Source organism: Ornithodoros turicata, chromosome 1, assembly GCF_037126465.1.
Source record: "Ornithodoros turicata isolate Travis chromosome 1, ASM3712646v1, whole genome shotgun sequence".
NCBI classification, from domain to species: domain Eukaryota; kingdom Metazoa; phylum Arthropoda; class Arachnida; order Ixodida; family Argasidae; genus Ornithodoros; species Ornithodoros turicata.
In genome coordinates, this window is record NC_088201.1 from 50,087,056 (window position 1) to 50,109,389 (window position 22,334).

The 22,334-nt window shown below is 45.2% G+C and overlaps 3 protein-coding genes across 5 annotated transcripts in view; 2 read left to right on the forward strand and 1 right to left on the reverse strand.

Annotated features, from left to right (window-relative positions):
• The window catches only part of LOC135378232 (uncharacterized), a 34,925-nt gene extending 30,765 nt beyond the window's left edge, over positions 1-4,160 (reverse strand). Inside the window, exons 1-2 of one of the 2 annotated variants that reach the window (XM_064611186.1) lie at positions 4,088-4,160; positions 3,728-3,783 (exon numbers count right to left, since the gene is read on the reverse strand). In XM_064611186.1, coding sequence (XP_064467256.1) covers positions 3,728-3,781 — 54 coding nt within the window. In that variant the 5' untranslated portion in view covers positions 3,782-3,783; positions 4,088-4,160. Of the gene's footprint in view, positions 1-304; positions 408-3,727; positions 3,784-4,087 lie in introns of those variants that run through there. The other variant, XM_064611187.1, reaches the window with a different exon arrangement.
• A 360-nt stretch (positions 4,161-4,520) lies between these two features.
• LOC135378233 (zinc finger and BTB domain-containing protein 24-like) lies at positions 4,521-7,495 on the forward strand. The gene has a single exon (XM_064611189.1). The coding sequence runs from the start codon at positions 4,740-4,742 to the stop codon at positions 7,287-7,289; it is 2,550 nt and encodes an 849-aa protein (XP_064467259.1). The 5' UTR covers positions 4,521-4,739; the 3' UTR covers positions 7,290-7,495.
• Positions 7,496-7,786: 291 nt separating this feature from the next.
• LOC135378234 (valacyclovir hydrolase-like) lies at positions 7,787-20,281 on the forward strand. Of its 2 annotated transcripts, none has more exons than XM_064611190.1 (6): positions 7,787-7,926; positions 13,565-13,662; positions 15,498-15,664; positions 15,745-15,898; positions 17,900-18,155; positions 19,354-20,281. In XM_064611190.1, exons 1-6 carry the CDS (start codon positions 7,802-7,804, stop codon positions 19,442-19,444), a joined length of 891 nt encoding a protein of 296 aa, XP_064467260.1. In that variant the 5' UTR covers positions 7,787-7,801; the 3' UTR covers positions 19,445-20,281. The 2 variants fall into 2 exon arrangements, with proteins under 2 accessions (XP_064467260.1, XP_064467261.1); XM_064611191.1 differs by lacking the exon at positions 7,787-7,926 and adding an exon at positions 12,991-13,165.
• The last annotated feature ends 2,053 nt before the right edge of the window (positions 20,282-22,334 follow it).

Consider the following 22,334-nt stretch of genomic DNA (forward strand, 5'->3'; position numbering starts at 1 on the left):
AGCTGACAGTCACGCAAAATCTTCGCAAACAAGCGACTCCAATGCGAGCACTATGTGATGCACATTTTGTCGAATGGCTAAGTTCGCACGATTCGAAAGACGCTGGAATAAAAATATCACAGCCAGGACTCAGCAGCGTCCATTCTGCAACATTGCGCCTCAGCGTTTCCAAGTATACCTAGCACGAGAACACCGACAGTACTTCTCCGCAGTTGCCTGACTGTGCAAGAGAGAGGCCCATGTGGGCGAACGCTTTGGTTTACACGACGTCTGTTACGGGTAACTGGGTGGTGGTTGAACTTACTCCATCGTGGGTATCCATCTTGACAACGCCAGGTTGATTACCCATTGTACAGCAACTGGGAGCTTCAGCGCGGCATCGGCGAATATGATGGGTGCGGGCAGGGCTATCGTCAGGTCCCTCTGGCTATTTTTAAACGTCCGCTCCCCCCAGGAGTCTATTTTGGCAGGATCCCTCTGGCTGTACAGCAGCTCACAATTTTTTGTTGTTGCGCATGTGGTTCATGAATGAGAGATAACGTGTGTGTTGGCTGCAAAGTAGTATAATGACCCATCCTTTTTTTTTCTTTTTTCGTTTTTTCTTATTTCGTTCGTTTCGCACGTTCGTTCGGGAGTCCGTTCGAACGGTCCTAGCGATGTCTTACTTTATGCATTTGTATTTTTAATCGTATTTACAATACCTCCGCGAACATACGTGACCGTTACCTGGTGGCGCATGTTACGCACTTCTGGCGTCCGTTTTTCCAAGAGCGCAACAACACCCACATCAGCCAAAATGAAAAAAAAAAAAAAAAAAAAAAAGGAGCGCGTGGTTAGTGGCAACCTTCTTTCTCTACGAGGCCATCTGGATCATGTACACTTCATCACTTTAGTCGTGACGTTGTCCGGTGGCCAACGCCTACATCACCGCCATTCCATCGTGCCGTGACATCATGCCACTTGTTTGTCCGCCCATTTGTTGAAGCGTGCTCTGCGATGCGCACGGGATACAGTGCGCGGCCTTCTCATCTCCCACTTGCTTTTGGAAGCTGGTTGGCGTCAATGCGTCAGAGACGTATCCACACTATAGGGTGAATTTAGCTAAGTTACACATTTTGATCGCGTCGTAAAAATAGAAAATGACGTTTCTGGCGCTTCAAACTTTGTAGACTGATAGTCATTTGCCTGAAGTTTTATCCATATTTTTTTTTTTTTTTTTTCAAATGCTATCACTTTGTAGAAGAAAAAGTTAGAAGCAAAGCAAATTCTCACCCCATGTATTTTCTATGGCCTATGCCACCCGCAAACCATAGGCCATAAGAAATGCATGAGGTGAGAATTTGCCTTGCACCTAACTTTTTTTTTCTACAAAGTGATAGCTAGCATTTGAAAAAAAAAAAAGTGGATAAAACTTCAGGCGAATGACTATCAGTCTACAAAGTTTGAAGCGCCAGAGACGTTATCTGGTATTTTTACGACTCGATGGAAATGTGTAACCTATGCTAAATTCACCCTGTACATTGCCTGTGACTCTCTCATCGGCGATGAAGCTGCATGGCCTATTGGTTTACGTGTCCCAGCGTACGAAACGGACAGTATAAATCGAAATTCTGAAATTCATTGCTGCTGTAGAACTATGAATTACGATGATACGATTCCGTGCAAGAAAGCTTGCAGTTCAAACAGAGTTGTGCAGCGTAGGCTTCGTATACGACAACATTTTGCATCGATGCAAGCCCATTCTTACTGCAAAAGGGTAATGCATTTGCGCAGATAATCTTATACTCTGCTTTCCCGCGCCTCGGCAACGCCTGCTTACAACCTCCTCTCCCTCCTTCGCTACGTCAAGTCAGAATTCGTCTGCTACCGCGATTCGCCGTTCTGCGAAGCTCGCAAATGATTGCAGCTAACTTCGCAAATTTGAACCTGTAGACTAATATATCATAGGCAGTGATTTCCACAGAAATCGACCTCTGGGGCGTGGGGGTATATGTATTGGTGACCGAGCTGTATGAGGCAATCTCACAAATTTCGGGGGGAGGGGGCCGGCAAAAGTCCAGGGAGGGGATGGCTGCAGCAATCGCAGGAGACTCAATCTCGCAAGCAGAGCTGTGTAGGTTACTCGAAAAATGTAAATAAATTACAGGATACATGGTTCTGCAAGCAAATAAGTTTCCAGAAAGTTACTGCACCTCAAATGTAACTGTTACAGTTGAACAGTAACTGTAATCGAGTTACTCCCGCGTCACTTCAAGTTGTGTGCACTTAAAGCGGTCGAACAAAACAAGTACCCCCTACGGAAGTAATGACAAGGTTTATCGAACCAGAAGTTCATAATAGAACACATAGCAAAGTAGATGACAAATGCTTATGTGAATAACGACACTCATATGTAGGAAATAGTACACCTGAACAGATATCAGAAAGCACACAAAACACTAGGGCACTTAGGGTGCTGCATACAGACCACCAGTAATTAAATTTGACTAGTTGAGATGAGTGTTGACAGCCTAGTTAAAACCATGTTTCAGTATTTTATGTTAAAATGCATGCTAAAACTTGTGCGATACCAGTAGCTGGGAACCTGACCACAGTAGAAAAGGAGACACTGCAGGCAGGAATTTCAAACAAGCCAATTGAACCACAGCAGTTGGTCATCCTTGGACATATTTAGATACAGTAATTAATTACTGAAACTTCATTGCTTGTAATTGCTGGATTCTGCACGCATCGCAATGATGCATTTTCACGTCCAGCTTTGCCCGTGTAGCCCAGTTAGGTGATCAACTCCAGTCATACTAAAGAGTGTGAGCTGGTGTAATTCACATCAATAGTAACATCATACGTTTCCTCATGGAAACGGCAGTTGACTCAGCCACACACGTGGGAGCTTCCAGATGAAGTAACTCACACTCACCAAGGACACAATATCGCAGAGTTTGGAGAACTCGACAGACAACAGGACAGAATCAAGAGAACTTGTCCTGTTTGCTCCTTGTTTTTGCACGTTGTCTATTCTCCAAGCTCAGGAATATGCAGAGTACTTGAAATGTACACCAGCTCTCTTGCAATTATATCACCCTTTCTCGGCCTCTCACTCGTTTCAGTTCACAAAGTTCACGTGAGCTATTTTAAACATATGCGCACACACACACACAAATGTGATAAATATGTAAACCGCGCCATATCACCAGCATTTTTCGGTTCCCCAATTGAAGGGTTCCCTCAAAACCCAACTGTCAATATGCAGTGTGATCAAAAGAAAAAAAGAAAAAATACTCCTGACAAGTTTTGGTGGTGGTGACATCTGTCAGTAGTTTCCGAAATTTCACGGACGTGTCTCATGCTTTTTGAGCAATCTGTAAGAAACTGTGCATGACACACAACTGTCCTGGCACACGCAGTGGCCACTCCACATGTAATTTGTATGTACTGTGTGTACATGTGGCACACTTGCGACGTTCCTCGAGAATGGAATGGGGATTTGTTGGCCATTCATCTTTACAACCTTAAAAAATAGTAATAATATATTTCCGGGTGAACGGTGTCAGGTTAATAGATTGTACCATGAAGTTCTACTTTTGTTCTGATGGCACTTCTGCTGCGATTTCCGCTTGACAAATGCACACCAACGTGGATTACCCTAGGGAGGCTTGGGCCTTCCTGAGCTCGTACCTGATGGTGGGCCGTCACGTACCTCTCGCCTATAGACGCAATCAAGACTTACGGGTGGAATGTTCTCCTTTGAATCCATCAGTCTCGACTCTCCATTGTCATCCATAACTGAAAATGATGAAGTGCTGTTAGTCCCTAAACTTGTGAAACCTCCTTGTTATTATAGACGTTCAAAAACACAATTTCTCGACATGTTTTCATGGTACATGTATTCGCAGAGAAGATCACAACACTAGAGCCGTCATTCGGCGGTTTAATGATCTGCCTTCGAAAACGTTGCACTGTAAAAATTAAATACTAATACACAGTAATTTCAGTGGCGTATGTGACACAACACATGTTAAGAGCTATATATTTATCTAACAAAGCGACAAATAAAGAAATGTCACCGCAATATTGAGGAAAGTAGTACCTAACGGTCACCTTCCAAGCGTTCGAACGTCCGTGGTCCGAACGAACTTTACCGCCGTTTACCGCCAACCAGAGTTGCTAACCGTTCGGGAGCCGAAAAGTAGCCAAAAGTAGCCATCATGCCACGAAAGTAATGTTTTATGGTTTTATTTTAGAAACACTTTTACATGACAAAAAGAAAAGGTGCAAATGAAAGGTACCAACAAATAATGCGGATGCTTGGCTAGATGGTTGGATACTGGATAATGTCAAAACGGTCAAAAGGCTTCTCTTTCTCAACTTTCCTACTACACGTACGCTAAACGCACAATGTCAGTTTTTTATTGTAAAATTACATTCTATACGTAAGCCTTACAAGCTCATGCTCATAAGTTTCGACATTTCTAAACCAGTTGTCTTTTGTGCTTTTTAGATACCAAGCGTCGCGTCGATCACGCTGACGCCGTTTACGCCAGTGGCGCTGATCCGCCGATAAATGTGTGTGTGTGTGTTTGAATTCGCAGGATCCGTAGTTGAATAAAAGCACACACAAAAACGGACCACGCAGCATGCGCTGAAGTCTAACAACTATGATTTATTGCACACCACAAGTGAGCCATGGGGGAAAGCACGGGGAGTGAGAAAAGTGATTTGCGGCACTAGAGCATGCTTCAATGTTAGTGGTGCTAGGGCCCCTGGTGCTACTGCTACAGTTACCAGCAAAATACCATAAAGTTAGTTTACATTCGATGGATGACGCAGACGACGACACACACCTGTGCCTTCGATGCAGATCTACGATTACTGGTCTTCAACAATACATAATCCACCGCAAAGGACATTGTAGCGCAAACAAGCAAGTTGAACCGGAGCCTCAAATAATTACACGCTCGCCTGTGCATCATTACGAGCCTTCACCACTACGCGCTGACGACTTTTTTTCGTCACTTGAGCTGCAAAGTATTCAAGTTACAGTTACAGGGAACAATGCAGCTGCTAAGTCAGTTCAGGCAGACGACGATTTTGATGAAGCTGACGACAGCGATAGCGATTTGTACCCACCGCGTACACACACTGGCGGAAAGTGGAAGCCAGGTTGGCGGCCGGACAGCAGTACCTGGAAAAGCATTCAATCTCCGACGAAGCAGTTTCAGGACTTACCTGGGAAAAGCGAGGGCAGCGACTTTTATTGCATGCCTTGCGATCGGCGCTACCGCGACAAGTACAGTTTCATTCGTCATATAAGCACGTGGTATCACATCAAAAGGTCTGGAGGAAAACTGTCCCCTTGCAAAAAGAGTAGCAGAAACAAATCATCGAAGTTCACCGATATTATTGATGGGCTACTAGCTAAGGACACACGAAAAGGCAGTGATGAGAGGACTAGAACGAGAAGAAATAGTAAACCTTCACTGCCATATTCGGCAGAACCAGAAGTGCGTCAGAGGGCAGAGACTGATGAGTTTCCTACATACGCTTACAGGTCAGAAAATCGGCCTTTGTACATACAGTGTTTGGATCCCACAGAGGTGATAGGCCCGACACACTGTTCTGCGGATATTGGTGAGAAGCAAAACCACCGGGAAACGATGTCAGAGTCTGCTCTGTCTGAAGGCACAAACGTACAAAGGAATGGAGAAATGCAAAAAGAGCGTTTCTCACCACGTGATATTAGCCCCATTAAACTTGACATGAATAATTTACCACCGTCACCAAGTGATGAACTGAAAGCAACACCAAAAAGCACAAAAGCAAAGGCAGAAGTCACAAAAACATCTTGTCCCTACTGCAGTAAGGTTGTGAACAAACTCTATATGAAGTTTCATCTATTCACGCACACCGGAGAACAACCATTTCAGTGCCATCTCTGTGGTCGGACATTTGCACATAGAAGCACACTCTCGACACACATCAAACATCATTTGGGGTTGAAACGTTACGCATGCAGTCAGTGCCCCTTCCGTGCGGTACGGCCTAGTATGCTGAGGCGTCACCAAAAATCTATTCACAGTACTGGCGTCTGCGCACGAACCCTCTATTGTCATGTCTGTGGATTAGCGCACTATAACCAACAGAGTTTGAGACAACACATTTTGAGGCATAATCTAGATTCCCTTCACAACTGCTGTGACACAACTTACGGGGATGAGCAAGCTCTTTTGTGTGACACATGCGGTTTCAGCACAGCCAACATGCACCAGCTGATCAGACACAAGCGGAAGCATACTGGAGAACGTCCATTCAAGTGTGAGCTCTGCAACTTTAGCTCGTCTCGAAGCGGCCCACTGCAGCGCCACCTGAGGATCCACACAGGTGCGAAACCATATAAATGTCCACACTGCGACTATGCGTGTAGCTCACAAGAGAATGTCCGTAAGCACATACTCAAGACAAAGAAGCATGCAGGTAAAAAGATGTATATTTGTTCAGAATGTGCCTTTGATACCAATCAATTCAGTGCATTCAAGGATCACCTGCAAAGTGAGCATGGCCATCAACGAACACAACTTTCGAGTGCCGTGTCACTTACAGTGGGCAGAAGCCCCGAAAACAAGGTGGAGGAGACCATCAGTGGCATGCAAGGCGACGTAAATATAGCTAAAGGTATGGAAACTGTGACAGAAGCCAGCATAGCAACATCAGAGGTGCCACTATCACAAGCAACATCCTTCGAAATAATGTCTCGAGAGTCATGCAATCTGGAAATTACATCGCAGTCTGATTTACAAGAGTTCAGAACAACGGAGCTAGGGGTGGTTGACGGTTACCTGCCACTGACGTCACCAGTTCACCAGATACCCAGCATAGCAAAAGATCCCTCCTCTGTGGACCACACAGAGAACAGAAGAGAACTTTCGGCGTGCCTCACTTCGTCTCCACAGAAGATGCCACTGAAAAACCCATATTTGCTGGAGCCCTCAAGAGAACCACCGGTTTTCTACGTCTCTTCATCTGATTTCAGCGGACTTGGAAGCTCTCTCGAGACTGCAACATTGGACAGTTTTTTGCCTGTAAGATCTCCTTTGTTGAAAACATACAGGCCAAACATTACAAACACACCGGTCGAGAATTCTGTGTCTATCGAGCCCGTAGACCCAGCAAACTGTGTTCTTCTCCCGGAGTTACATGAGCAGTTGGGGGTGCAGGCAACTGACACAGTTGGGGTCACACAACTTGATGGCAACAATGCTGTGTACATATGTATGCCTCTGAATGGCCCCTGATTAACCTGTGTAACAATGAAATATGCAAATTTGTAACACAAGTTTACAATGAACCTCTGCAGGGTGGAACAGGTAATGTCAAGCCATGCAGCAGAGAGAAGTGTGTGAATTGCAAGTCAGCTTATCACCTGCAAAACTAGCTATTTGAACAGTCAGAGGCTTCTTTTGGGAACTGCAGTAAAAAATTAAAAAGTAATTCTGCCATTTATTGTGTGTTCTTATATCTTCTCGACACATCTTTTTTATTTGTCTGAATTTTTTTAGCATATTTTTCAACAAAACCCTGTCGGCTTCCACCCCCCCCCCCCCCAAAAAAAAAAAAAAAACATTTTCATTTATTTCTGAACAGCACCAGAAGTAGCAGACGATTCCTGTGAGCTACTGCACTACTCTTTATACATTTGAGGAAAGGAGGGTGGTATTTCCCTCTATGCTATGCCTGTATCACGTGGCCCCTAGTCTCTACTTGTGATAATCTTTCATGACTACATTATTCTCTAAAGAAAGGCGAAATGCTCAAAGCATGCGCAGCCGCCGCAGCGGGGAGGGCCGATTGTAACGAAAGTTTCGTAATAGACTGTGCGCACAACGGCACAGCCCGCACAACTGACCTTGGTGTGCATGCAAAATGTTCAAGGTAAATTTTGTTTTGGTATGTCATTCAAAGCCAATACACATGGTATATTACGGGTATTTTGACTGAGTGGTTGACAACGTTGGTTGACACTTGTTAGGTCGTCGTTAGTCGAACGTCATCTCGAAAACGATTTATTAACAGATTAAACTGGATTACAATAGATGAACGTTTCATGCATGCTGCCTCCCATCTTCTTCTTGGCGATGATGATCATGACGATGTCTTCGTCGATGGCGCTTCTCCTCCTCGCCTCCCGACCCGCACCTAGCGCCGGCTAACACGTCCCACCGTGCGAGATTGCGTCCTCGCGATCATCGACCAAATAGTCTGCCATCCAGCGTGGGGGTCGCCGGGGACGTCTCGGTCGTGCTGTGTTAAGAATTTCCTCGGTGTCGGTGCCAACGTCCAGGATTGGTTGGTCCGAATATGACTTCAGTTGTGTAGATATCGCCAGTCTCTTTTGCTTTGCACCCTCCGGCGTCGTCTTTTCTATCTCGTATGCGCCGTGGTTGATTTTGGTTATCTTGTAGGGTCCGTCAAAGGCAGGCGAAAGTTTGCCTTCGCGAATATGCGTACGGTACAAAACATCGTCACCAAGTGCAAAAGTTGGATCACGGTGCCTTCGGTCGACAGTTTTCTTCATTTGGGCTAGGTATTCTGTGAGGCTTGCGCGTGCCGCTTCTCTCCTCTCTGTGATATTTTCATCGCGGGCTTCTGCATCGGTTTCGAGCTCGTTGTCGATGGGGTATCTAGGAGAAAAATTGAAGAGAATTTCAAATGGAGTGATCTGGAGGCCTGCGTGAAGTAGGTTGTTCACTTGGAACGTTGTTCTTCGCAGGTAGTCGCTCCAATTGTGGATGTCTCCATTGACGTTCTTTCGTAGAATGTGCAAAATTTTGCTATTGGCGCGTTCCACGAGCCCATTGGTTTCTGGTGCATACGGGACTGTCAGTACTCGTCTGATGTGTCGGTCTTCAAAGTATTCTTGCGCTGCTCGTGATGTTAGTACCTTGTCATTATCACTGATGATCACTTCTGGTGTTCCAAAAGCCTGTAGGATGTCGTCCTCGATGAATCGTAACAAGTGTTCTGTGGACTTGTCTCTGACGGCCCTTGTGATTATAAATCTCGTTGCCAGGTCTACTGCGGTGATGAAATACTTATTTTCATCATTGGAGTTGATTGGTCCCACGTGGTCTATTGCAATTGCCTGGAATGGTACGTCTGGTGGTTCCCTTGGTAGCAGTCTTCGTGGCTGCACGCCAGTTGGTGTGTTGTATTGCTGGCATTGATCACAGCCCTTGACGTATGCAGTGACGTCACGTGACATTCCTGTCCAATAGTATCGTCTTTTGATTCTGGAGATAGTGCGCTGAGTGTCTCCATGACCGCCGTTGTCGTGGTAGCACTGTAACACTGCTTCTTTGAGAGATGATGGAATCACCATCTGTAGGACCTCTTTCCCATTGAGCGTGGTAACATACATTAAAGTTCCGTTTTTAAGCTTGTAGTCCTTGTGGCTCTCTTCGTCTCCTTCGAGCGCACTCATGATCTGTTTCAGATCTTTGTCATTTCGCTGTGCTATGTTGATGCGAGAGTCTTCAGCTCGTATCACACACACATGTTGGACTTTGGTAGGGATGCGTGAAAGACCGTCGGCCATTACATTATTTTTCCCAGGCATGTGTCGTAGTGTGAAGTTGTATGTCGAAAGGTCTAGCATTATGCGAGCGAATCGTCTGTTCGGATCCTTTTTGGACATTATGTGGCTGACTGCCCAGTTGTCTGTGAAGATGTCGAAAGCAGGCAGGCCTTGTAGATAGTGGTGGAACCGCTCTGTGATGGCCCAGTGAACTGCTATTGCTTCAAGTTCTGTTGAATGTTTATGCTGGTCGGCATGAGGTACCTTCTTACTTGCATACTCAACGACTCTTTCGTCAGATCCGTGGAGTTGAGTTAGGACTGCTCCAAATGCTGACTGCGATGCGTCCACGTACACCTTTGTTGGCAAGTCTGGGCTAAAGTTGGCTAGTATAGGTGCTTCCGTTAATTTTTCCTTAAGCGTGTCCATTGCTGTTTGGCACTCGGGATTCCATGTCAGTGGTGTGTCATTTTTTGTCAAATCGGTTAGGGGTTTAGCGATCCTGGCGAAACCCTTGATGTACTTCCTGTAATGCGACACAAATCCAAGGAATGAGCGCAGGTCCTTCTTGGTTCGTGGTACATCATAGTTGTTTACGGCTGCTGTTCGTGCTGGGTCGATGGCAATACCATCTTGTGACAGAATCAGTCCCAAAAAGGGTATGCTCTTTGACATAAATATGCATTTGTTGATGTCGATGCGCAGTCCAATATTGAGGATGTTCTTGAGCGTGCGGTCAAGTAATTTGACATGGTCTCTCGTGTTGCTGGTGAAAATACACACGTCGTCCATATAGACAGCAACGTGTCCCGTTTCGACGAGTTCTCGTAGTCCCTCATTCATTATGTTTTGCATGGTGGCAGGTGCTGTTGTTAGCCCAAAAGGCATTCGTAGTGGTTCATAGTGTCCGCTTTCTGTCACGAATGCAGCTTTGTGAATGTCGGTCTCTTTGATAGGTACATTAAGAAATGCTTTTTTGATGTCAAGCTTGCTGAAGAACTGTGCTCCAGATGTCTTTCTCAAGATGGAGTCTATTCGCGGCATGGGGTATGCTCGTTGAACGGTCTTGGCATTCAGAAATCTGTAGTCGATACAGAGTCTCTTTGGTGTAGAGTCATGATGTGGTTGATCTACAACGATCACCGGTGAGGCGTAACTCGATGTTGAGTGACGGATGATTCCTCTGTGCAACCAGTCATTGATTTCCTTCTCGATGAATTGTCTGTTGGTTTCCGTTGCGCTGTATGGTTGCATTCGTACTGGCTTGTCGTCGTTTAGCTCAATTTCGTGTTGAACCGTGGTGCACTGACCCAAATCGTCGTCAGGTTTCGTGAAGACTGATGAGTTTCTTCTGAGCACGTCCTTCATAGCTTCAAACTGCTCAGTTGTAGCGTTGGAGGCATTTTTGAGATGCGTCACGAGGTGTTCAGCCTCATTTGGTGTCGGAAGTTGTCGAGAGTCTTGCTCGATTTTGATGCTGCCGGGTGACATGGATACTGTTCCGCATGACATATACATATGGGGCAGAGTTTCATCGTTTGTTGTGGGTACTCCTGGTGGTCTTTTGAAGACTTCTATCAGATTTGTATGTGCAACTGCCAGTGCCACTGACTCTTTTTTCGTGAAGTCTGCCTTTGGTATCCACTCAACACTGAAGCTGTTCTCGTTGCAGCGTTCAACATAGTCGAAGGGGATTGCCTTTCTCCAATCGAGTCCGATGATTACTGAGTGCGGTATTTCCCGGCTCACACAAGCTTGGACAGTGGCTGTAGCGCATCCTATTGAAATGAGCGCTTGAGTGACTCCTAGTGGCTGGCTCGTGTTTCCAAATGGTCCTTGCAGCACAGTTTCGTTATCCGGGACGATGTGGAAGTTGTGGCAAGAGGCGAAGTCTTCGGATAGGAGAGTTGTAGCAGAGCCTGTGTCCCACATCACTTCTGTTGCAATGCCGTTGACTGTTGCTGGCAGGACAATGACATTCTGTCTACTGCTTGGGTGTGCAGTCACAACCTTGTTAACATGCTTCTCTGAGGTGATATGTTTCGGGGGTGTGGTGCGATCAGTGCGTTGTTGCCATCGTCTTGTTGCCGCGGCCTTTTGTTCTGGCGTTCGTGTGTCTGGCTGGTCACACTGTCGGGCTCGGTGTCCAGTCTTGAGACATCTTGCGCATGTGTCTGATGGTATTTTCCCAAGTTTAACAGTTGTCTCGGGAACTTGCGGTGCTGGTGGGCTTTTGTGGCTCGGTACCGTATTTGGCGTTTGTTGTTGGAATCGGGGTGCCCCGTTCTGCACGGCAGTGCTCTTGTTGTGACCTCGGTTGTACTGCCCTTGTCTCTCGATCTGGCTTGCATACTGCAGGAACTCACTTAAAGTTCCTTGACGTAGATCGTAGTAAGCGGCAAGAATCGGTTTCTCTGCTGCATTTGACACACCTTGTATTAGCCAGTCGACGATGTCTTCGTTGGACAGATCGTAGTGCCCTCTTCGTATAAGTTCCAAACGAGAGTACATGTAGTCCACTATTGATTCATTCGGCTGCTGTCTTCTATTGTTAACTTGTGCAATCCATTGACAGAATAGGAGAGGCCTGTCAAATTCGTTCTCCAGGGCTGCCACCCATTCGTCCCACTTTTTGTGAGCAATGCCGTCTGTCTTCTGCCACTCCATTGCGCGTCCTCGCAGTCGTGTAATTGCAGCACTCAATGTTGCGGCCTCACTCCATGATGATAAGTCGCGCATGGATTCCACCGCCGCAATCCACTCTTGTAAGTTGTTGTCCGTTCCGTCATACGTGGGTAATGTCGACGTCAAGTCGGGTCCTGTCGTCACGTGGACGGGCCCAGCCTGTCTTTCGAGAACGTGCGCTATCATTGACATTGTGGTGGCTAACATACTGGCAATGTCGGAGTCTGTGTACATTCCTTGTTGAGGTGATGGTGAAGCTGCGGCCTGGGACATAATCGTTTGGGGCTTGGTCTCGCCTTCATTGTCCTTCGTGCCGTGTCGTGGGCTTTCAGGCTCCTCTTGCTTCTTGTCGCTTGATATGTCCATTTTCCTTTGGCTTTTTCTCGTGATGCCCGATGACTGTAGGGCGAGCACGTTTGTCTTGACGAACTGGCTCATACGTGCACCTCGTGGTAATGGCTCTCAGGGTGTCCTCTCATTTTGGTGGTTTTCGATGCTCTATTTGATGACGTGATTGCTTCGTGGTCGTTTTCCTCGTCGCCATGTTAGGTCGTCGTTAGTCGAACGTCATCTCGAAAACGATTTATTAACAGATTAAACTGGATTACAATAGATGAACGTTTCATGCATGCTGCCTCCCATCTTCTTCTTGGCGATGATGATCATGACGATGTCTTCGTCGATGGCGCTTCTCCTCCTCGCCTCCCGACCCGCACCTAGCGCCGGCTAACACACTACAGTGTACGGTACTACCGCTGCTACTGAACACATTCGATAACTGTCAGCTGCCTGTCTGCAAATGTTACCTTTAGTAAAAGCTGTGTTTAAGCGCAGCATTCGAAATTCGTCATTGATTAGAGGTAGTATAAAGTTGCGTATGAGCACGGGACTACCACAAACCAGTGCCACGAAGTATGTAACATACCGGTGCTGTTTGATTGTGTTAGCCAAACGATATATTAAAGGGATTGTCCTAGCACCCCCGCCCTCCAGAGATCTGCCCCCCCCCCAAAAAAAAAAAAACTTACCAAAAAGGCGGGAAAAGCCCGGAGAGTGGCAGATACGGATGCCCCCCCCCCCCCCCCCCTTGAACATCCTGGGAGAATCCCTGCCTTACTAAACATGGTCTGGTACATTGGCGGATCCAGACCCCGGTGGGTGGTGGGGCACTTAGTGTTGAACCTAGTGCTTTCGGGGAATCACCCAACCACCCATGTCCCTCCCTCCCTGTATCCGCCACTTGTCTGGTGCTGTACGATGACTAGGTTATATGTTATGTGGTTTGTTAAATAGACCTACTAACCTTTCCAGAGCACCTGGCCGCAAATTAGACATTTTTGGCTACACAGTTCATTACGAGGTTGTTGGAGTCGGTGGACGGCCTGTCATACTTCTGCCAGGAGCCATTGGTAATTCCAGTTTTCTCTTAAAGGACTTTTTACTTCTCTGTGCATACATAACATCTTTCTTTAGTACAGACTGCTTTTTTGCTGTATTCAGATACACAGTGCCAGTCCTGATCAAAAGTTACACCAAAATTGTTTGACTTTTAACAGACACGGACACGGTAATAGACTCAGACAGTGGTGGATGGGAAAGCAACAAACATATTGCTAAAGTGGAAGCTGTTTATACATGTACATGATGAAGTGAACACAGATCTTGACGTTGTGCCCGAGTAATTGTAACAGAGCCACTGTAACATCAACATCTGTGTTGTAACTTGCAACAGAGGCTTGGCCTTCATGAAATCCTGGGCAAAGCCTCTGAATAATTTGTCTCCTGTTCAGTTTGTTACCATTCCTACCTAGTGCAGCTCCTTTATTTTTAACATGTCTGACTTCGTGGCCATCTGACATTTCAATGCTATGCATGAAGTAGTGAACATGAAGATGCAGGGAAAGAAATTGGAAGGGGGAAAATCTACCTGGTGGTGAGTGCCTCTAGAGGGCTGTGTGTTATGCTGAAGGGGTGCCTAAGGTCAAGCTTGCAGAGAAAGGAAGATACATTAGGGGTGGCTAGTGCTACGATGAGCAACACATACAACCCTCAACACACTGGAACAAGCTGATGTATTCCCTTACCCATTGCTAAACATGCAGGCATGCACTACAGGCTCTATAGAAAACATAGCCTATTAGACACGCAATAACATGCACTAGTTCCAATGTCTTGTACTGATTAACAAAGAAAAGTGCATAAGCAAAGTGGTGTGCCATAGATAAAGACATCATCATCATCTTGGGTCCAGGGAACAAACTCTGAGACATGTACAACATGAAAGACACAAAGCACCATTATGTGTTGTATTGTCGTACACTTTATTATGTATGTGATTGAATATGAGGACTGCTGGAGTCACTATACTGGTGAAATTGGGCAACAAACGAATAATCGCCTAACAGACACATAAGGGCACACACAACAAATTCTCCAGCGCTGTCTCTGAGCTCACTAACATGCACAGAGCTAGCGCATTTAGCACATACACTTATAATGTTAATTTCTGATGCAGAAGTTCCATAATACACACCCCTTTGAGCATAATAAATCGTACAGCATGCGACAAGCATTCCACCAGTACGTTTTCTACCCTGTCTCTTCCAATCGTGCTGCATACATGATCCCTGTTCAACCATTTATTGCATACCCATCCCCTAATACTTAACCTTTCCTTTTCCCTTTTCTTCCCCTTTTCTTTAATTTCTACCTTTAATCTACATGAATATGTGTCAACATTTTATCTTACGTCTCTTCTGTCTACACTACATGTTCAACAGTACGCCACTTGGGAAACCTAGCCTAACACTGCATGCCAGGGACGAAGGCTGTTTAGTTTAGCCAAGCAAAGTCTTATCCTTACTTTTCACTACAACAGCTGTATTCTTGTGTCGTGCTGTTTGTTTTTGTTGACTAATTTATTCAGCTAGTCCCACCAACATACCGGTCTTTCAACACTGAGTACACTTACCCACCTCTTGTTGCAGAATTTTAGGACCATAAGCGACGCAAGACATGTTGGCGTCTGCGACTGCAGCATAGCGAAAGGGCAACTAATTTTAGCAAACCAGAATCAATAAGGAGGATGTCCATGTATTCCAGAGCCAATCTTGTATCTAAATTTGTTTGTCTTGGTTCAACAGCCTGATGCAAGCATACGTCATAGTGGAACTGGAAATGTGGTTGTTTTAATAAAATAGCGAGATCGACGACATCACAGTTTATTCATGTCGATGCACTGTAGGATCAAGCCGCACAGACTTTGCACCGCAACTAGAAAAATTGGACAGGAACAAGTTTACGCTGGTTGCCTGGGATCCTCCTGGCTATGGTTTCAGCAGACCACCTGAGAGAACATTTCCACCTGACTTTTACAGCAGAGATGCTACTGTGGCTGCAAGGCTCATGAAGGTATGTTTATTTGAAAGAAAGGGATGTGATACAGATGAATCCTTTCCTGCATAGTTTAATTCTACTTTAACACCCCATAGGAACTGGGTCACGAGAAATACTCAGTCATCGGATGGAGTGATGGTGGCATCACTGGTCTGGTTCTTGCCGCCATGTGTCCAGAGCAAGTTGACAAGCTGGTCGTATTTGGTGCTCAAGCATATGTCACTGAACATGATCTCCAGTTGATCGAAGGCATGTCTCTCCATTTTGTAATTCCCCTGAGGCGATAGCTTGAACAGCATCAGTTGTATGATACTGATTGTGCAATATCCCCAGAATGGCTGTTTTCATGCACAGAGAATGATCAGTGATCTCTGCAGTTGGCTCAAATTTCAGGACTACTGAAAATGCATGTCGTGAGATGCAGCTTAGATGTACAAGACTGGCATACCCACTGCTACAAAAGCCAACAATGAGCCATACAGAACAGTGGTCAGAACTGAGACATAATGCTTACATGACTCAATTTATACTTCTTCCTGCAAGCACCAAACTTTTACTCAATAAAATTCTCTGTGTATGTACCCTTATGTCAAAGATTGACACTGACAATCAGAACTGTACACAACACAAAAAAAGTGCTTTCAGTGAAAAAAAAAAAAAAAAACACACATTTTGCCTAAAATTTGCAGCCTGATCATGAGTTCTTCTCTCGCATTATCCATCACCATCCATAACCGTGAGTGCAGTGCAGAGGACCTTAAATCCTGCCAGTAAAAAAAAAAAGTATTGCACAATAATGTACGAGGGTGGTTCCATAAGTTTCCGTCCCGACCAACTTTTAATAGTCATAGAGACGAAATAAGTGTATCACTTTTCGACATAGTCATCCTTAACTTCGATGCACTTTTGACACCTTTCAACCAGCATTCTGACACCCTTGAAAAAATAGTCCGAAGTTTTGTCCGCAAAATGCTGGAAAACTGCCTCTTGCACCTCACTATCGTTTTGAAATCTCCGTCCTCTGAGATCCCTCTTCAATGTTGAGAACAGGAAGTAGTCACTCGGTGCCAAGTCTGGACTGTAGGGTGGGTGGTGGATTTCTTCGAAGCCGCACTCCTTCAGTGGAGCCTTGGCAACAGAAGCCGTGTGGACAGGGGCATTGTCCTGGAGCAACCGGACACCTCGACTCAACCTGCCGTGCCTCTTTTCCTTGATGGCGTCTCACACTCGGTGCAGGAGTGAAGCATAATAAGTCGCATTCACTGTGGTGGTCCTCTCTTTGAAGTCGATGAGGAGGATCCCGTGACAATCCCAAAATATTGTTGCCATGATCTTCTTTGTGGATTGTGTGACCTTGACTTTTCTCGGGGGTGCTTCTCCTTGTTTGCGCCATTCCATCTACTCCTTTTTCGAAAGGGGATCATAGTAGAGCACCATGGTCTCATCCCCTGTGACAATTGACTTCAATATTTCTTTTTCATTCTCTTGACAGAGCTCCAAAAACTTTTTGGCACAGACGACGCGCTGTTGCTTTTGAACTGACGAGAGAAGTCGTGGCACCCATCTCGCACTGACCTTTCATGTGAAGGCCCTCGCCGATGATGCGAAAAATGGTTGTTTTGGAAAGCCCCAGCCTTTCTGAGATTTCCTTCACCTTCAGACGCCTGTCGCTCAGCACTTCCTCCTCGACAAGAGACAAATTTTTTCTTGTGTCACCACTTCCACTGGACGACCATCGCGTGGATTATCTTCAATTGACTCTCGCCCCAGTCGAAACTGCTTAGCCCAGTCTTTTACCCTTGGGTACGACAGAGAGGCTTCCCCGTACATGTTGTCCAGTCGCGCTTTAATTTCTATAGGCAAAAGTCCCTCTTTCGTCAAGAATTTTATCACAGCGCAGTACTTGATTTTTTCCATTTAAACTGAAGAGTGCACCGTGGCTGTTTGAAATGCTGCTGTCCAACCGACAAAAGCATGGAGAGGGTTGAGGGTGGTGCTCCGGCCCTCCAACAGATGGCGCCACACGTCCTTAGTCGCATTTTCAAATTTGCGCGTATTTTCTACCTCGGGCCGGAAACTTATGGAACCACCCTCATACAAGCATTCATTTCCCATCACATTTGCAAATGGGAGAAAATTGGTGCTTAGGTTCCCAAATTCTGTATCTTCTTACATTTCCTTTAGTTGCTTCAACAAGGTATTTATCTGTTAAATAATGTGATTTCCTGCTCACGTTTTGTTCACATACAGCCACCAGAGATATCTCAAAATGGAGTGATCGTATGAAGGCACCCATGATTTCCCTCTATGGAGAAGCTTATTTCCAGGAACTGTGGTCAAATTACTGTACCTTCTATGGCACGATTCTCAGCATACATGGCGGGGACATCTGCAGGAAAGAACTGTCCAAAATCAAGTGCCCTACTCTCATAATTCACGGAGAAAAGGACCCATTGGTGCCACGCGAGCATCCAGCCTACTTGTTGAAAAACATAGCAAAGTCCACGTGAGTACCAATCAAGCAGCCGTGTAACACTGTAAAGGGCCATCTGGATATAACAGCCCTTGTCTTTCGTGAATGAGTACAAATCACGGGCATCATTAAATGGTTGATGATTTAAAATAAAGTTGAATCCCAAATTGTAATTCCAAAAGTAACTTCAAAGTGCATGATAAATTACGTGCAAGATTAATTAAGTTACAGTTACATAACATTGAAACTAATCATGGAAGTGATTAATTACTGAGAATGTAATCAATTGCAGTGATCGGTTTACTTTCAGTTGATTACTTTTCAGGCCTGGTTGCACAAATAATGTATATAGTAAAAACATTTAAGAGCAAAAATATTTCTCATCATGGTTCTCATGTGATGAATTAATTGTCTCACAGGGTTCTCCCCAACTCTTCCCAATTTTGAGGGTTTACGCAGCGTTCTCATTCTTTGGGATACCCCTTACATTGCAGAGATATGATCAATTCGCCCTAATGTCTGTAAAGTTTGTGTGGTTCAACTTCACAAAATAAAATGTTAGAATAAAATTACACAGGTTGCTCCAGGTCCTGTGCAATCCTGGCAATTGCAAGACATGTTCCAAATGTGACATCAGACACTACCGACTGTATTCTTAAATAGTCCTCAAATTGGCACCCCGCCTTGAATCTAGTCAGTGGAGGAGGGAAGCGCTCCTCCGCTTGAGCAACCGTTGAACTTCAAGGAATTGCCAGCACTAACATGTAGTACTCGTGGAAAGTGTGAAGGATTTCCACCGCTTGGGGAGCGTGTCAAGTCATAGATTTTTTAATCACAGTGAGCATGATCGGAACAAATGAAGCACAATCAGAAATCACTCAAACCACAAAATTCTGTTAATAAGAACCAACTATTGAGCTAAGTCATCAGCTTTTCTTGTCCCATCATTTCTAAACAGTCTCGGTGCCCTCATAGCAAATGCTTCGACAATAAACAATTCTCCACTTATGGCTCATGCATTAGTTAGCTTGGCTCACTGAAATTTGTCTACTTTATATTTTCATGTGCGTATGTTATGACTCACAACCTGTTTTGGTATGTTCCTAGCATAAAATTATGAATGTATACAGTCATGTCTCACTTATCGGGATACAGCTTAAACTCTGAAATTATAAGCACCTGTTTTGAAAGTTGTGCAGGTCTGAAATTCTGTGATGATTTTTCCTTGCAGGCTGTCCATAATGCCAGAAGGGAAGCATAACCTCCATCTACGGTATGCTGATCAATTCAATAAGGAAGTGACAGAATTTATTGAGAGCTAGAGCAGCAGCATGCGATATCATTCTAAACATTTGTCAAGAAATGTTGAACTGTTTGTGGGAAGGTTCTACTTTTTCTTTTTACTTGTGTTATAGGTGGCCTTGTTATTCCAGTGTACTTGCAGGCACTAAAGTATCAAAAAAAAAAAAAGTTGCTGCATTGTGTGTCTTTTTTTTTTTTTTTTTTTTTCATTAAATTATTTGATTCTTGGACTGGCAAAAACATCCATTTGTTGAACTTTAGCAAGATGGGAATTCGAAAAGTCTGACCTGTTGCACTGTACATCAGTGGACAGTGGTGTAGCCAGAGAAGGGGGTTTCGAGTGTTCAAACACCCCACCCCCGAAATTGTGCCTTTGGTAGTGCATTTGGGAGAGGGTAACAAGGGTGAAATCCTTCTCCCCCATGTAAAGTTCCCATAGAACCCCTCCCGAAACATTTTGCTGTCTACGCCACTGTCAGTGGAATAAAATTACACAAAGAAATGCCTGTGCTAAGGTGAAGGGAGATGCATATGTGATATCTGACAGCTGACTTTTGCCCCAACTGCTAAATTCACCAGAAAAATAATCGAGCAACAGAAGGCCCAGCCAATATCATGAGGCAATGTCTACACTTCCCATGTGCAGTCATATCAAAGAGATCAAGTGTGAATAGATCTGCTACAAAATGGTTGGGCATAAATAACAATCTGTTCTGATGAGCAGTATGTACCTGATGTCAGATCTAGAATTGTGTACTGTAATGCACATTGAGACGTTTGCTGTCAGGGTGTACAATCTTTCACCAATTCTGCAGGACTGTCGCCAGCTCTTTCAAATAAAAATATACCTAATGTTATCCCTAAGCGGTGCCATCATTTTTCCATATCAACAGAAGGAAGATCCAGTGTTGCGTGGATGGTACATTAAAGGAGCAGTGAAATGGCATTTAGGACTGCACAAAATTCCGCTTAACTAGTGAAGCAGTCTATCAGGAGTGATCACGCAAAATATTTTTGCAGAACGCTATCTTATCACTGCACCGCTGACTTCACAAGAACGCCTCGAAAAATCGGCCTAATCCGGAAGGGTGCGACATTGGAGGCGCGGCCTGATCTGCTCCCGTGATGTTAGCTAGCAGCCATGAGAGAGCCACCCGACCGGCACTCCCATCAGATCCCCCCGCGTCACGGAGTTAGGTTTAGGTCAACCTCACTCACCGCCGTATTCTTGAACAAGCCTCGACTCGACGCTCCGCCTCGACTCCAACGAGTGGAGGAAAGTGGCGCTCCTCCACTCGAAGAGCCCATGCGTTTCATGAACCCGCTTGGGGATTCCTCCGCAAAGGCGCTCCTCGAAAAACCGTCCTCGAATAAAGCTGTAGTCTCGTCCCCAGCCGTCTTTCGGGACCACTCGAAAATGTTAATTATCGTGCTTAAAACACACTTATGTCATGAAAAATAAATGTAATTCTTTGCTTTATTTCGACCAACGTGCATTACAAATACAAACACAAAGGTCTGCAAGTGTTTGAAGAAGGGTGCAGGTGTTTCGAACAGGGAAACAGACTGATAGGTTTCCTAGTTTTCTGGTCTGGCAATTACAACTACAACGGCAGCAGATAGCTTAATGGTCACCTCGTATCAAATAATATGAAAGATGAAGTCACTGCTTGTCACTCTTCTATTATGTTACAATATGTGGCGTGAATGACTGTTTGTTAGCGGATGGGTACGTTTACCCAACGCCTTGAGGGTAGCTATAAACAATCAAACAAACAAAACAGATTTTACAACAACATCCCGAGCAAAGAATCGGGGAGACCATTCTTGGGGAGTCACCGCGAGCATGTCGTACGAACTTTTATGGCCCTCAATCGCGCTGTGCCTAAACGGTGGAGCCTGTTATCCCACCCAACAAACGGAATTCGTACTATTGGAACAACAACTGCAAAAAAAAAAAAAAAAGAAAACGAGAGAAAAAAAAAACATGAATGGAAGATTTGTTGAGCCGTTTCGGTGATAGCTGGAGCAGGGGTTGGGCCAGCTTGATACAGTATAAAGATTACGGAAAAACATTGAGGAGGCAGATCAGATGTTTATTTTTTTTAGATGTCCAGTCAATGCACTGTTTCTTTTTTTGCACCACTTTTTGCGTGAAAACATCCTTCAAACACACCTTCTTTGTGCTAAATAGCGCGACAGAAGGAAAATTTATTACACCTTGTCTTGAAAAGTGTGCTTGCGAGAAGGTGTGGGATTTTTTCCACAACGCGGCACACCGTCGTTTCTGACACATTGACAATGTCTCCCGTGGCAGTTCGAAAAGTCCTAACGCCATAAAATCACATGTCGACGGGCAGCTGTAGCACAGGAGGTAGAGGCAGCCCACGATTGCACACATTTTCCTCCACTGGCAATGTATCCAAAAGGCTTCGTACGGTTTTCTTCATGAAGCGGTACCGTATACCATATGAGGAACTCGTGATCGTCAAAATGGTCAAAAGGAGTTTGATGGCCCCTCATTGAACGTTGTCGCTCAGTGGTAATATTGTCAGCACCCAGTTAAAGGCAATCGTGGCACAAAACGCAGTCGATGGACGCAGCGAACGACCTGTCTTCCGCCATGACACCAGCCAAACTCGAGTTGAGGAGCGTTCTCGAGGTAGCACCGATGTTACCTCGAGATTTTGGAGGAATGCACGGAGGAATTCCTCAACTCGAGGGGCGTTTCGAGTCAAGGTCGATTTATGAAGCGCAAAACCGCCCTCGAGGAGCAGCTCGAGTCGAGTTTCGAGTCGAGGCCCGTTCAAGAATACGGCGGTCAGAGTTCAGATGATACGAACACGTTATCTTGCCTTTACGGATGATACGAACGAGCCGAGGATGCGAAAGAGGTTATTCCCCTGTGAC